This window comes from Anomaloglossus baeobatrachus, chromosome 8 (genome assembly GCF_048569485.1).
Source record: "Anomaloglossus baeobatrachus isolate aAnoBae1 chromosome 8, aAnoBae1.hap1, whole genome shotgun sequence".
Classification (NCBI taxonomy): domain Eukaryota; kingdom Metazoa; phylum Chordata; class Amphibia; order Anura; family Aromobatidae; genus Anomaloglossus; species Anomaloglossus baeobatrachus.
The window spans coordinates 90,897,095-90,911,927 of NC_134360.1; the positions used below are offsets into that span (position 1 = coordinate 90,897,095).

General features: G+C 45.3%; 1 protein-coding gene across 4 annotated transcripts in view; it reads left to right on the forward strand.

Annotated features, from left to right (window-relative positions):
- Positions 1–14,833, forward strand: part of LOC142249916 (40-kDa huntingtin-associated protein-like) — a 72,850-nt gene that overhangs the window by 53,312 nt on the left and 4,705 nt on the right. For all 4 annotated transcript variants that reach the window (XM_075321900.1, XM_075321897.1, XM_075321898.1 and 1 more), the window contains exon 13: positions 927–991. In XM_075321900.1, coding sequence (XP_075178015.1) covers positions 927–991 — 65 coding nt within the window. The remainder of the gene's footprint in view (positions 1–926; positions 992–14,833) is intronic.

Below are 14,833 nucleotides of genomic sequence, written 5' to 3' on the forward strand. Positions count from 1 at the left end.
CCAATGGAGCGACAAAGAAGAAGGGAATTTTGTTTACTTACCGTAAATTCCTTTTCTTCTAGCTCCAATTGGGAGACCCAGCACCCGCCCTGTTTTCTCGGGGTTTTTCTGTTTTTTCGGGTACACATGTTGTTCATGTGGTATGGTTCAGTTCTCCGATGTTTCCTCGGATTGAATTGGTCTTTAAACCAGTTATTGGCTTTCCTCCTTCTTGCTTTGGCACTAAAACTGGTGAGCCAGTGATCCCACTGGGGGTGTATAGCCAGAAGGGGAGGGGCCTTACACTTTTAAGTGTAATACTTTGTGTGGCCTCCAGAGGCAATAGCTATACACCCAATTGTCTGGGTCTCCCAATTGGAGCTAGAAGAAAAGGAATTTACGGTAAGTAAACAAAATTCCCTTCTTCACTCCCATTTCTCATGAGCTGAACTCAACTTTGGAACATGGCAAACATTGGTAGCCTAAAACATTGGTTTTAACTTAAAGGAAACTACTGTGTTTTTAATTTTACTATTGTACTTTACTGCCAATTATTACCGTCACACCTAGTCTTCACATTACAGATGTAGCTGCGTTCTCTTTGTTTCATATCACTATATCACTGGGTGACATGTTGCTGGGGCCATTGTGATTTCTTTGCATGTAATGACGTTCCTTTCTGAGTCTGTGCCGGACAGGTCATGGTCTTGGGATTGTAGCATTACACACCTTGTTGTTAAAAGCTCCTAAACAGGTATAAATGTTCACATAAAATTTTAATGGATAAGTGGAATAAAAAATATTTATTATAAGTTTTCTTGTTTGCTTGTATTCCTGGAACATAGTGAACAATAGTAAACAAAGAAAAAAAATCTATATTATATTAAAATTTCCTCTAACTGTTCTTTGTCTTTCCAACATCATCAATTCTTGTGTTACAATTGCAGAAAGGAACGTGGCTAGGAGGTTGCTGCAAACATCTTGGAGAACTAACCCCAGATCTTCTGTGGATGTAAGCGTGCAAGTCCTTCTTCCTCTTCATGTAATCTCACACCGTTTCGCTGATGTTGAGGTCAGGGCTCTGTCAGGTCATATCTTCACTTCTGGGACTCCTTTTTGGTTACACAGAAGATGTGCTTAATAAGATTGGCTTGAGTTTTATTCTGCAGCAGGACAACAAGTCCACACCTATGGTCAACCAGATGCCTTCTTGATGTTATTGTATTATGGATAAGTATCTGCCTGTATTTCTCAGCATTGACAACATAAAAAAATGGGTAACATAAAGGACTGGACTGTAGACTCAGAGATCAGCTAAGGAAACAGTGCAGCACTTGAGACATATCATTATTACTTCACTTTAAAAAGTAAGCACACCTGCCTAAAATTTTTGCTCATCTAATATATAAAGCTGTGTGTGTGTGTGTGTGTGTGTGTGTGTGTATCCGCTAAAAGAATCTGCACCGTCGCATGTACAATCACGAAATTTTGCACAGACACTCCATGTGACTCAGGGAACGTCATAGACACTGTTTGGGCGGGAAAATTCAACCCCATGCTTTCCAGTTACTCTACAAAAATCCTGCAGCCATTAAAGTGAATGGAGCTGGGAGCTACAGGCTATAAATAGCAACTGTCAGTGGTTGCTATAGGAACGAAATAAACTGTTAGTATAACAAGCTTATGTGTGAGGTAAAAAGATGTTGGTGGTGAGACGGATAGAGAGAGACAGACAGACGGAGCGGGCAAAGAGACGGAGCGAGACAGACATACAGAGATTGAGACAGACTGACTGATGCAAATACAGACAGAGAGATCGAAACAGACAGACAAGGAAAGAGACAGACAGCGACACACAGACAGAGACTGGGAGAGAGACAGAGAGATAGTTACTATCCTGGGCAACGCCGGGTACTACAGCTAGTTACTGTATATATACACTCCTCAACATTGCATCATTGCAAGAAATTATGGAACTCACAGGAAGGATAGACCTGATAATACACAAATTACAGCACAAAACATCTCAATATATAAACCATTGAGTATGAGCACCATGCACAGAAATCCCTGCACTTACACGCCTTAGCTACTATCAATGAGATCCTGCCACACTGAAAATATTTAGGCACGTTATCAGGATCCACTGCTGGCGGCTTCCTTTGCAGACAGTTTTAGCATACTTGGGTCATGCAGGTTACTCACAGTCAGAGGCTGGCTGACAAATTTTAGCCTGTGGGGCAATCAAAAAGCGCTGGTTCATGGGTTGCTGTGGGCAAATCTATAGCCTTAGCTCTGGTAGAGTAGCTCAGACAACAAAACACTAAAAATAAGGGTAACTGGTGTTTCTATGTTGGAATTGCACACTCATGTTCAATTTTAGATTTATTATTGCGCTATTAGTAGCAACACAATCATTTAGAAGAGACCGGAATAAGCATGCTTACATTTTGCGTTACAGAGATGCTGCATAGTTCAGTGATATAGACCATCATACACTGAGAACTAGTTGTCTGTGTCTGATGTCAAACATCCAGGACTAAGAGAGAAACCGGTGGAGAACAGGGCGCTGCAGACCATGAATGAAGGATTAATAATTTATATTATTGCCCTATGTGTTTTCGGGGACTGCTGTCCTCCTCCTCGGTTGCTCTTACATTGTGGTGAACAAAGATCTAATATATACATATATATATATATATATATACAGGACACGCACTCAATTAGTATATATAAAACCCAATAAATTAATTACCAGTTGGTCCATTTCATAGATATAATATAACACATATACAGTTAGGTCCAGAAATATTTGGACAGTGACACAAGTTTTGTTATTTTAGCTGTTTACAAAAACATGTTCAGAAATACAATTATATATATATAATATGGGCTGAAAGTGCACACTCCCAGCTGCAATATGAGAGTTTTCACATCCAAATCGGAGAAAGGGTTTAGGAATCATAGCTCTGTAATGCATAGCCTCCTCTTTTTCAAGGGACCAAAAGTAATTGGACAAGGGACTCTAAGGGCTGCAATTACCTCTGAAGGCGTCTCCCTCGTTAACCTGTAATCAATGAAGTAGTTAAAAGGTCTGGGGTTGATTACAGGTGTGTGGTTTTGCATTTGGAAGCTGTTGCTGTGACCAGACAACATGCGGTCTAAGGAACTCTCAATTGAGGTGAAGCAGAACATCCTGAGGCTGAAAAAAAAGAAAAAATCCATCAGAGAGATAGCAGACATGCTTGGAGTAGCAAAATCAACAGTCGGGTACATTCTGAGAAAAAAGGAATTGACTGGTGAGCTTGGGAACTCAAAGAGGCCTGGGCGTCCACGAATGACAACAGTGGTGGATGATCGCCACATACTTTCTTTGGTGAAGAAGAACCTGCTCACAACATCAACTGAAGTCCAGAACACTCTCAGTGAAGTAGGTGTATCTGTCTCTAAGTCAACAGTAAAGAGAAGACTCCATGAAAGTAAATACAAAGGGTTCACATCTAGATGCAAACCATTCATCAATTCCAAAAAGACAGGCCAGAGTTAAATTTGCTGAAAAACACCTCATGAAGCCAGCTCAGTTCTGGAAAAGTATTCTATGGACAGATGAAACCAAGATCAACCTGTACCAGAATGATGGGAAGAAAAAAGTTTGGAGAAGAAAGGGAACGGCACATGATCCAAGGCACACCACATCCTCTGTAAAACATGGTGGAGGCAACGTGATGGCATGGGCATGCATGGCTTTCAATGGCACTGGGTCACTTGTGTTTATTAATGACATAACAGCAGACAAGAGTAGCCGGATGAATTCTGAAGTGTACCGGGATATACTTTCAGCCCAGATTCAGCCAAATGCCGCAAAGTTGATCGGACGGCACTTCATAGTACAGATGGACAATGACCCCAAGCATACAGCCAAAGCTACCCAGGAGTTCATGAGTGCAAAAAAGTGGAACATTCTGCAATGGCCAAGTCAATCACCAGATCTTAACCCAATTGAGCATGCATTTCACTTGCTCAAATCCAGACTTAAGACGGAAAGACCCACAAACAAGCAAGACCTGAAGGCTGCGGCTGTAAAGGCCTGGCAAAGCATTAAGAAGGAGGAAACCCAGCGTTTGGTGATGTCCATGGGTTCCAGACTTAAGGCAGTGATTGCCTCCAAAGGATTCGCAACAAAATATTGAAAATAAAATTTATTTTTTTTGGGTTTGGTTTATTTGTCCAATTACTTTTGACCTCCTAAAATGTGGAGTGTTTGTAAAGAAATGTGTACAATTCCTACAATTTCTATCAGATATTTTTGTTCAAACCTTCAAATTAAACGTTACAATCTGCACTTGAATTCTGTTGTAGAGGTTTCATTTCAAATCCAATGTGGTGGCATGCAGAGCCCAACTCGCGAAAATTGTGTCACTGTCCAAATATTTCTGGACCTAACTGTATAGTACAAAAATATATACAACTGAAATGGACGGTGATTAATGGTGATTAATTGTGTCTGAGTCCAGGCGATTACTGTAGCTGTGCAGGGGTGCACAACCTTCGGAGTGAGTACTACCTCGCATTTAATTTATAATCTCACCACTTTTAGCATGTGCACACAGGAGCGCACCCACTTTTTTATTTTTTATTCCTGCATTCACTGAAGATGTCAAACATCAGCATCCAAAATGCCAATCTAGTAGTCCACTACAGAAAATTTAGACTCTATATACAGTGCCTTGCGAAATATTCAGCTCTCTTGAATTTTTTAAACTTTTCCCACATTTCAGGCTTTAAACATAAAAATAAAAATGTTAATGTTATGGGAAAGAATCAACAAGTGGGACACAATTGTGAAGTTGAACGAAATTTATTGCTTATTTTAAACTTTTTGTAAAAAAAATAATAAACTGAAAATTGGAGCGTGCAATATTATTCGGCCCCTTTAAGTTAATACTTTGTAGCGCCACCTTTTTCTGCGAATACAGCTGCAAGTCGCTTGGGGTATGTCTCATCAGTTTCCACATCGAGAGACTGACATTTTTGCCCATTCTTTCTTTGCAAACAGCTGGAGCTGAGTGAGGTTGGATGGAGAGCGTTTGTGAACAGCACTTTTCAGCTCTTTCCACAGATTCTCAATTGGATTCAGGTCTGGACTTTGACTTGGCCATTCTAACACCTGGATACGTTTATTTGTGAACCATTCCATTGTAGATTTTGCTTTATGTTTTGGAATCATTGTCTTGTTGGAAGACAAATCTCCGTCCATGTCTCAGGTCTTTTGCAGACTCTAACAGGTTTTCTTCAAAATGGTCTTCTATTTGGCTCCATCTATCTTCCCATCAATTTTAACCATATTCCCTGTCCCTGCTGAAGAATAACAGGCCCAAACCATGATGCTGCCACCACCATGTTTGACAGTGGGGATGGTGTGTTCATGGTGATGAGCTGTGTTGCTTTTACGCCAAACATATCTTTTGGCATTGTGCCCAAATAGTGCGACTTTAGTTGTATCTGACCAGAGCATCTTCTTCCACATGTTTGGTGTGTCTCCCAGGTGGCTTGTGGCAAACTTTAAATGACACTTTTTATGGATATCTTTGAGAAATGGCTTTCTCCTTGCCACTGTTCCATAAAGGCCAGATTTGTGCAGTGTGAGACAAATTGTTGTCCTATGGACAGACTCTCACACCTCAGCTGTAGATCTCTGCAGTTCATCCAGAATGATCATCGGCCTCTTGGCTGCATCTCTGATCAGTCTTCTCCTTGTTTGAGATGAAAGTTTGGATGGACGGCCGGGTCTTGGTAGATTTGCAGTGGTATGATACTCCTTCCATTTCAATATGAACGCTTGCACAGTGCTCCTTGGGATGTTTAAAGTTTTGGAAATCTTTTTGGAACCAAATCCGGCTTTAAACTTCTCAACAACAGTATCACGGACCTGCCTGTTGTGTTCCTTGGTCTTCATGATGCTATTTGCATTTTATACAGAACACTGAGACTATCACAGAGCAGGTGCATTTTTACCTAGACTTGATTACACACAGGGGGCTTATATTTATTATCATAAGTCATTTAGGTCAACATTGGATCATTCAGGGATCCTCAATGAACTTGGAGTGAGTTTGTGGCACTGAAAATGAAAGGGACGAATAATATTGCACTCCCCAAATTTTCAGTTATTTATTTTTTAAAAAAGTTTAAAATAAGCAATACATTTCGTTCAGCTTCACAATTGTGTTCCACTTGTTGTTGATTCTTCACCATAACATTCAAATTTTTATCTTCATGTTTGAAGCCTGAAATGTGGGAAAAGGTTGAAAAATTCAAGGGGGCCGAATACTTTCGCAAGGCACTGTAGAACCATCTTCAGAGAACTGACAATTACTACATATATGACAGAAACAAAACCAAGTTTGCTAAATACAAGAACAGTGCTAAGCTTACTACATACAGTACAACACTCTGAAAAAGTTTGGAATATTTGGCTTTCGTGTGAAATATATGTAAAATGTAAAAAGTTCATTCTACAGTCATATGTTATCATAAAAGCAGGGCATTCAAGTAGAAACGTGCAAATGTGATTTAGTCATCTCAAGCAACTTTTTGAAACAAAAGTCAACAGTGGAGTGTATACTCCCCCCCCGCCCCCTCCCCCCGAAAAAAAGTCAATCTCTCAAAAACTTGACATGTGGTCTTGACCAGAACATCTGCAGCTATTCACAAGTGAAATTATTTTCTGCAGAGGCATCGCATCCCACTCTTCTTGAAAAGTGGCCCTCAGGTCATTGAGATTCTGGGGTATAGCGTTATGGCCTCTACACAGCTACTCGGGTGATCCCATAAGTTTCCTAAGGCATTCAGGTCTGGAGAAAGTGTAGATCTCTACTTTCGAGGTTCCACAGTCTCCAGCAGCTGTTGCCAAATAATGTGACCTCGATGAACTGGCGCATTGTCATCCAAGAAGATGAAATTAGGCCTGTGTTGTTCATGCAGAGGTACAGTGACTCGATTAATGATATTATTCAAGTAGTAGGAGCTTGTCACTGTTCCACTTACAAAGTGTAGGGCAGCTCTGTATTTACTAGACACATCTGACAACACTGTAACCCCACCAAATGTATCTCCAACATCGTTGGCAGCCATCATTTCTACTTGGTGTGAATCGACTTTTCATCAAGAGAACTAAGGCCCAATGGTCCCTTGTCCAGCATGTCGACGGCGCCTGTGCCTAGAGATGTGGTAAGGTACCCTTGCAGGTCATCTAGCACGCTGATGTAAACAGTTTTGAATGGTCTGATGTGACACTTGGGTGCCTCTCACCTCCCTTACATGTGCCTGGAGTTGTGTGGCATTCATCATCAGGTTCCGAAGGGCATTGCTCACATTGAAGTGGTCATCCGTGTGGGATGTGGCCAAAGGACATCCACTTCCATGCCTTTCTGTGACTCTTCCAGTCTCTCTGTATCTCTGTTGCAACCTGCTGATGACACTCTGTGACACTCTAAGCTCAGTGGCCATTTCTGTCTGATAACATCCTGCTTGAAGCCTCGCAATGGTGAGGTATTGGTGATCAATTGTTAGGTGTCGTCTTGGTCTCATGATGTCAAAATGGGAACAGCATGATTAGGAGGACTGTTTAAATACCAATTCTAACTGAACCCCAAAATTTATTGGATAATTCTATTGTGAATTTTGCAATTAAGCTCCATGTTAGAGAACATCAAGTTGTCCAATAAGTACTGAAACATTGAACAGTTGGATATGTGCATTCAAAAGTTTAGAGAAGGTCAAATTAGGTCCGCCTGAAGAGGTTAGAGGGCATATTAGGATTCTCCTGAAATTTCACCCGAAAGCCAAATGTCCCTGTTTGTGAGTATTGTATATACAGACAAGAAACAAGCTAACTACATAGGTACTTTACTAGAACCAAGCTTATAACATAAATTTCTCTGACGCCTCATTGGGGGACACAGGACCATGGGTGTTATGCTGCCTATCCATAGGAGGACACTAAGTAGATGCAAAAGCATAGCTCCTCCTCTGCAGTATACACCCCCTGGCCGGCCCAGGCAACCTCAGTTTTAGCTTAGTGTCTATAGGAGGCACATCTCTGCAGACTACTGCAGCAAGAATTTTTTGTTTTTAGAGGGCGACGGTTCCTTCGGGGACCGATTTCCTAAAACCATCAACAGGCGGGAACGCGGAGTGTTGCCTCCCCGTACCACCTCCTGCGACACTGGATCCTGGGATGTTACTCACTGGATGACCGGTCTCATGGCACTGATTTTCCAGAGCAAATGAAAACTTCCTCAACCCCTCTTGCAGGCTCTGAGTTGATATTCGCTCCGCACCAGCGTGACCAGACTGCCATCTCCACAGGAGTTGAGGTGAAATCATTCCCTCTGGCAGGCTCTGAGTTGATACACGTTCTGTGACCGAACACAGCAGGTGTCAGAATCTGCACACTGGCTCCCTGACAGGAAACTGGAGCAAAGGTCACACTGACTGGATGGACATGGGCTGTGATTGCAGACACCTGCAGAGCATTCCACCTGTGGCGGGGGGAGGGGACAACTCCCTGGACTAAATGCACCCACAGCTGCAGTACACTTATAGAGGTTTTTCTGTCCACCATTGTTGTACAGAGCTGGAGGGGAGAAGGAGTCCCTTCCCACCATTTTTTTTTTGCATATTATATTTTCTCATGCCTTCTTGTCAGAGCTAAGCCCTGCCCCCTACGACACTCGATAAGCCATGCCCCCTCACGAAAGCGCGCGTAACCCTCCTCACACAGGATCTGCAGATCATTGCTGCAGAGCATTGCTCCCTCTTGTTGTGATCAGAGCCTGTGGGCGTCTCTCAGAGCTGGCTTCCTCCTTCCCACAGGAACTGTGACACAGGAGGGGGAAAGGGTCATCAGGGTTCTGGATGAGTTATAGCCTCACTTATATATTAACTCTGCAGAGCATTGCTCCCTCATTACAATCAGAGTTTGTGGCTCATCAGCCAGGGGCTGCAGTCACATGTTTTATGCCCTGCACAACTACAGCAACAACTATAAGACTATTAATGTATCCTGCCATGCTGAGCTACTAGGGGATAATAGCACCTCTTCCTTCTGTGAGTCTGGTGCCTTTGTAGCCCCCCCCCGCCACCACCGCAGCAACCGCTGCCAGCCCAGAGCCTACGGCTCCCAGTCCCCCAGAATGGGCGCAGTTCCCAGAATCTGGTGCTGACTATGCAACATCGTCCTACACCCCTCGGGGCCCCTGGACAGAACGCAGCCTGATGACACCTCTATAGAGGTCCTTCTGATAAGAATCCGCCCTCTGCTTCACCGGTTGCAGATCAGAAAAAGGGCATGACTCCCATGGGTCTCCCTCTGCGGTTCACAGATGGGGTTCTCCCACATGTTCTGCGGTCTCTGAGGAGCTGGAGGAAGGGGAATGATGTTTGTACCGGGATGATTCCTTGGTTTCAACCTCCCCGAGCGATCAAGCTGCGATGGACTCCCTTATTGCAGCAATCTACCAAAACTCTGCATGTGGAAGATCTCCCATCCACTACTAGTGACCCTGTGGTCTCCTTTAAAAGGGTGAAGAAACTTCAAAAAAAAAAAAAAAGAGCTTTTTGACGCCGCTTCGGTATCCGTAAACTCATGGACTCCCGGTACCCCTTTGGCTTAGCTGTCTCTAAGGGCTGGGCCGATCCGGCCTCGGTGGACCCTCACCCGGCTTCTGCCTGCCTGAAGGACCCTTCCTGTCTTTTACTTGATGGATCCTCCTTCAAGGACCCGACAGACAGACAAGTGGAGCAGCTCGATCGCTCTGCCTCGAGGCCACGGGTCCCTCTCCCCTTCCGTGTGGGTCGCACAGGCACCAGGACTACCAGTTTTCCTCAGACCCTCACAGATGTAACTGTTCACATTGCTGCGGCGGCGGAGTACCTCATGCAGGCCTCCCTCGGCGCTGCTACCTGCGCAGTTATTGCCGCCTCAAATACCATAGCCATCTGTAAGGCCCTCTGGTTCCGATAATGGAGAGTGGCCTCTCACAGTACTCCTTTCCAGACCGATGGTTTGCCGATCGTCTGGACAGGCTCTTTTTTTTTTTGTCTGACGCCACGGGAGGAAAAGAGTACCTCTCTCCCCCAACTCTAGCCCAGGATGTTTTTTTACTAGACACGCAGGGCCCGACCTTCTCAGCCCTCCCCGAGTCCACCTCGTCCTGGCAGTCTAGACAAAGACCGAGAAGTCTCGTCCTCCATCTGGGCCGCCGCCTCAGACCACAAATGGGTGTGATACCTTGTGTCTTCCGGTTACCACATTGAATTCTGGACCCGATCCCCTGGTCAGTCTTTTCTCTCAAACCCCCCCAAACGCTCCAAAACACCCCGAGGCCTTCTCCTCAGCAATCCACTTCCTCCAAACGGCGGGGGTGATGGTACCTGTCGCGGACGGCGAGAGGTTCAAAGCTATACCTATTGTGGTCGCCAAAGAAAGACGGGTCAGTTCGTCCCATCCTGGACCTCTAACACCTGAGCAAACATGTGCACGTAAGGAGATTCAGAATGGTCTTCCTAGGGTCCATTATTACCTTTATGGTCGAAGGAGAATTCCTTGCTTCCCTAGCTATCAGGGACGCGTACCTGCACATACCCATCGCTCCAGCTCACCAAAGTTTCTCCGCTTCGCGGTTCAGGACTTCTTGTGTTCATTTGTGGTCCTACCCTCGGCTCTGCCACAGCACCAAGGGTCTTAACTAAGGTCATGGCGGCCGCCATGAGTGCCCTTCACGCCAGGAGAGTGGCTGTTCTGCCTTGCTTGGATGACCTCCTCATCAAGGGCTCAACCAGCGTGCAGATCTCTGTGGGCACCCTATCCTACTTAGGGCGGCTTCTGACTCCAGTCAAATCATCCCCGGTCGCGTCAAAATCCGTCACCTCCCTGGGCATGTCCCTGGACACTCTTCGGAGCTTGATATTTCTCCCTCAAGTCAAGGCGACCACTCTACAACAAGCGGTACACTGCCCTCTATGTACTCCTGTCACTTCATACGATTCAGTATGAGAGTGCTAGGTACGATAGCGGCGGCTATAGAGGCAGTGCTGCTCGCTTAGCCACACCACCGCCCACTGCAGCTTGCGCTTCTAGCTGCCTGTGGCAAGAGCCCCTTTTCCTTGGACGAACTTTTCACCTGACACCTTCAGTCAGGTATGCGCTTTACTGGTGGCTTCAGTCCTCTTCCATATCGAGAAGGAGTTTTTCTCCCCCAAGTGGACTGGCTACTCCTGACCACGGACGCCAGCCTCTTAGTCTCGGGAGCCGCGTACTGGCTCCACACTGCTTCGGGACGTTGGACACCCCAGGAGTCTTCCCTTCCCAGAAATCATCCTGAAAATCAGCGCGATCTTCTCGCACTCAGGTCATTCCCCTTTTCTGCTAGCAGGTCGTTTGATTCGGGTCCAATTGAACAATGCAACAGCTGTGGCCTATGGCAATCAGCAGCGAGGTACCAGCAGCAAGACAGCTTATCTCGAGGTCCTCAGGATCCTCACCTGGACCGAATCGACGGGGGTCTGTGTTTTCAACGTTACACATACCAGGAGTAGAAAACTGGGTGGCGGACCTTCTAAGTCGCCAAGGCCTGGCCGCCGGAGAGTGGTTTTTCCACCCAGAAGTGTTCCCACACATCTGCACTCACTTGAGTACACCAGACGTAGAATTAATGGTGCTCTACAAATAAATAATAATGAATAATAATAATCTAATGGCCTCAAGGTTGAACGCAAAGGTATCCGCGTTCTTAGCCAGGTCACGTGACCCACAGTCCATTGGCGCGGATGCTCTAGTCTCCTGAAGTCGTTTCCGTCCAACTTACATGTTTTTCGCCTCTGCCCCTGCTGCCGCGAGTAATCAGGAAGATCAAGGCAGAAGGAGTCCCGGTGATACTAGTAGCACCGGACTAGCCCAGGTGCGCCTGGTATGCTGAATTAGTACAATTGCTCATGGCGCCTCGTAAGCATCCCAGACTTGCTGACCCAAGGGCCCATTTCCCATCAGAACTCCAGAGCCCTGAAGCTGACGGCCTGGCCATTGAGACCTGGACTTTAAAAACAGGGAGATTCTCTCCTGCGGTCATCTCCACCTTGTACAGTGCCCGAAAGCCGGCCTTCATCCCATGTTTACCACCGTACGTGGAAAACTTTCCTTTTCCAGTGCAGGGAATCTAATGTCCAACCTATGCCTCTGGCGATCCCCAGAATTCTTGATTTTTTTTTTTGCAGTCAGGTTGCAAAAGGGGTTGGCCCTCAGCTCCCTTAACGGGCAGGTTTCAGCTCTCAATATTCTATCAATACCGCCTAGCTTGCAATCCGCAAGTCAAGACTTTCCTCAAGGGTGTTTCCAATCTAGTTTCCCTGTGTAAATGGTCGCTGGACCCATGGGACCTCAATCTCGTTTTAGACGGTATCCAGAGGTCCCCTTTTGAACCTCTTAAGGAATCTTCTCTTGCTCTTCTCTCCTGGAAGGTAACATTCTTAGTGGCGATTACGTCCATCAGACAAGTTTCAAAACTAGCATCACTCTCTTACCGCGAACCCTTTCTGATCTTTCATCAGGACAAGGTGGTTCTACGCCCCCTTCCGGATTTTCTTCCGAAGGTTACTTCCCCGTTTCATATGAACGAGGACATTGTTCTGACTTCTTTTTTGTCCACACCCAGTCCATAGGGTGGAAAGGTTTCTACATTTGCTAGATCTTGTGAGGGCTCTCAGATATTACGTACCCAGGACAGCCCCTTTAGGAACATAGACTCCTTGATCGTCATTCCTGAAAGGCCTAAGAAAGGACAGGCAGCTTCATAGGCAACGCTGGCTCTCTGGATTCGCTCTGCGATCCAGGAAGTCTACCATTGCAACTTAAGCCCATTCCTAGTGGGCTGCGGACTTATTCCACGCAAGCAGTTGGCGCCCCTTGGGCCATTAGGCATCAGCCTTCAGTGGAACAGAGGTGTAAGGCTGCGACCTGGTCTTGCCTGCATACTGTTTTAAAGCATTACTGAATCCATACCTAGGCTTCGCCTGAGGCGAACCTAGGTAGGAAAATTCTGCAAACGATAGTGGAGTACCTATCTCAGTAGGCGCCCCTGGCTATCTGGGACTGGTTCCTAGTCCTTGGGTTGCATTGTTTATTGTTTATCCACCCATGGACTGCTTTAGGACGTCGCATGGTCCTGTGTCCCTCAATGAGGCGTCAGAGAAAAACGGATTTTTGTGTACTCACCGTAAAATCGTTTTCTCTTAGCCATCATTGGGGGACACAGCACCCACCCTGTTTCCCTGTTGGGCCTTGGTTCTATCAGTACCTTATTTGGTTATGACTCTTTTTTTTTCTCCTGTTCCTCTGTTGAGAAGTTTTTACTGTTTTTTTCTCCTACTGCTTGTGTACTAAAACAGAGGTTGCCTGGCCCGGCCAGGGGGTGTATACTGCAGAGGAGGAGCTATGCTTTTGCATCTACTTAGTGTCCTCCTATGGATAGGCAGCATAACACCCATGCTCCTGTGTCCCCCAATGATGGGTAAGAGAAAACGATTTTACAGTGAGTACACAAAAATCCGTTTATTGTTCTAGAACCAAGCTTATTACATAGATACGTGAACAGAACAAAATACATCACAAATGTATGGGAATAAAACCAATCTAGCTACATACATATGGGACTCCTTTCACCATTGTGCAATACATATTATTTTACATGTGTCTTTCCTCTCAGTTCTGCAATCTGCTTTGGTCAGATGAAGGTCCGAATGACAGACAAAAACATTACTATCTTTTTTGGATTTCATAAAAATAACCTAAACTGCTTACTTATTGGAGTGCCAAGTTTTTGTTCAAGTATATTACAAAGATACATAAGCAGAATCAAGCTTGCTACATAGCTCCTGTACCAGAACAAAGCTTGCTACATGGATACAGGACCAGGACCAAGCTTATTATATAAATCTGGAACAAAACAAAACTTAATACATTGATAAAGGAATAGAAATAACCTTACTCTATAGATACAGGAATAGAATTGAGATTAAGACATTAATATGGGAACAAAACCAACCTTAACATATAAGTTCAGAAACTGAACTTAGCTTGCTGCATACATCCAGGAACAGAACTGAACGTCAGAAAAGTATGTGGCTTGGAAATTGCATATTCTCCTCCTTTTGCCCAATTTAAAGGGAACCTATCACCAGTTTTTCACTATTAAACTAAAAGTATCACCTTCTGCAGCTCCTGGGCTGCATTCTATGAAGGTGCACCTTGTAGCCTGACTCCCCTTGCAGACCCCTAAAATAACTTTATAAAATATAACCGTTACGTATGCTAATGACCTTTGTGGCTCAGATGGGCGTGCTCTTTTTCTGCTCCTGCCCCTCCTCCTGCCACTGTTCGCCGTCCTCCTTTCTTGATTGACGTGATGACGCCTCCGCCATCATCCACGTTTCCCTTTCAAATCTCGCACCTGGGCAATCATGTCCGCTCGCGCAGGCAGCAAAAAACATAGTTCCCCTCGCGCGCCGGAGAGCTATTTTCGCAGGCGCGAGATTATGGTTGGCGCTGTGCATGGCGTCACTGCGTCATCCTCACACCCGACCTATTCCTCGTGCCTGCGCATTTAGCTCACCGGAACGCGTCAGGGCAGCTATGTTTTCTGCTATGCCCGCGATATGGCAGAGCGAACTGCACCTGCGTGAGCGGACATGACTGCACAGGTGTGAAATTTGAAAGAGTAATGTGGATGATGACGGAGGTGTCATCACGTCAATCAGGAAACGAGGACAGCGAACAGTGGCAGGAGGGGGGACAGGA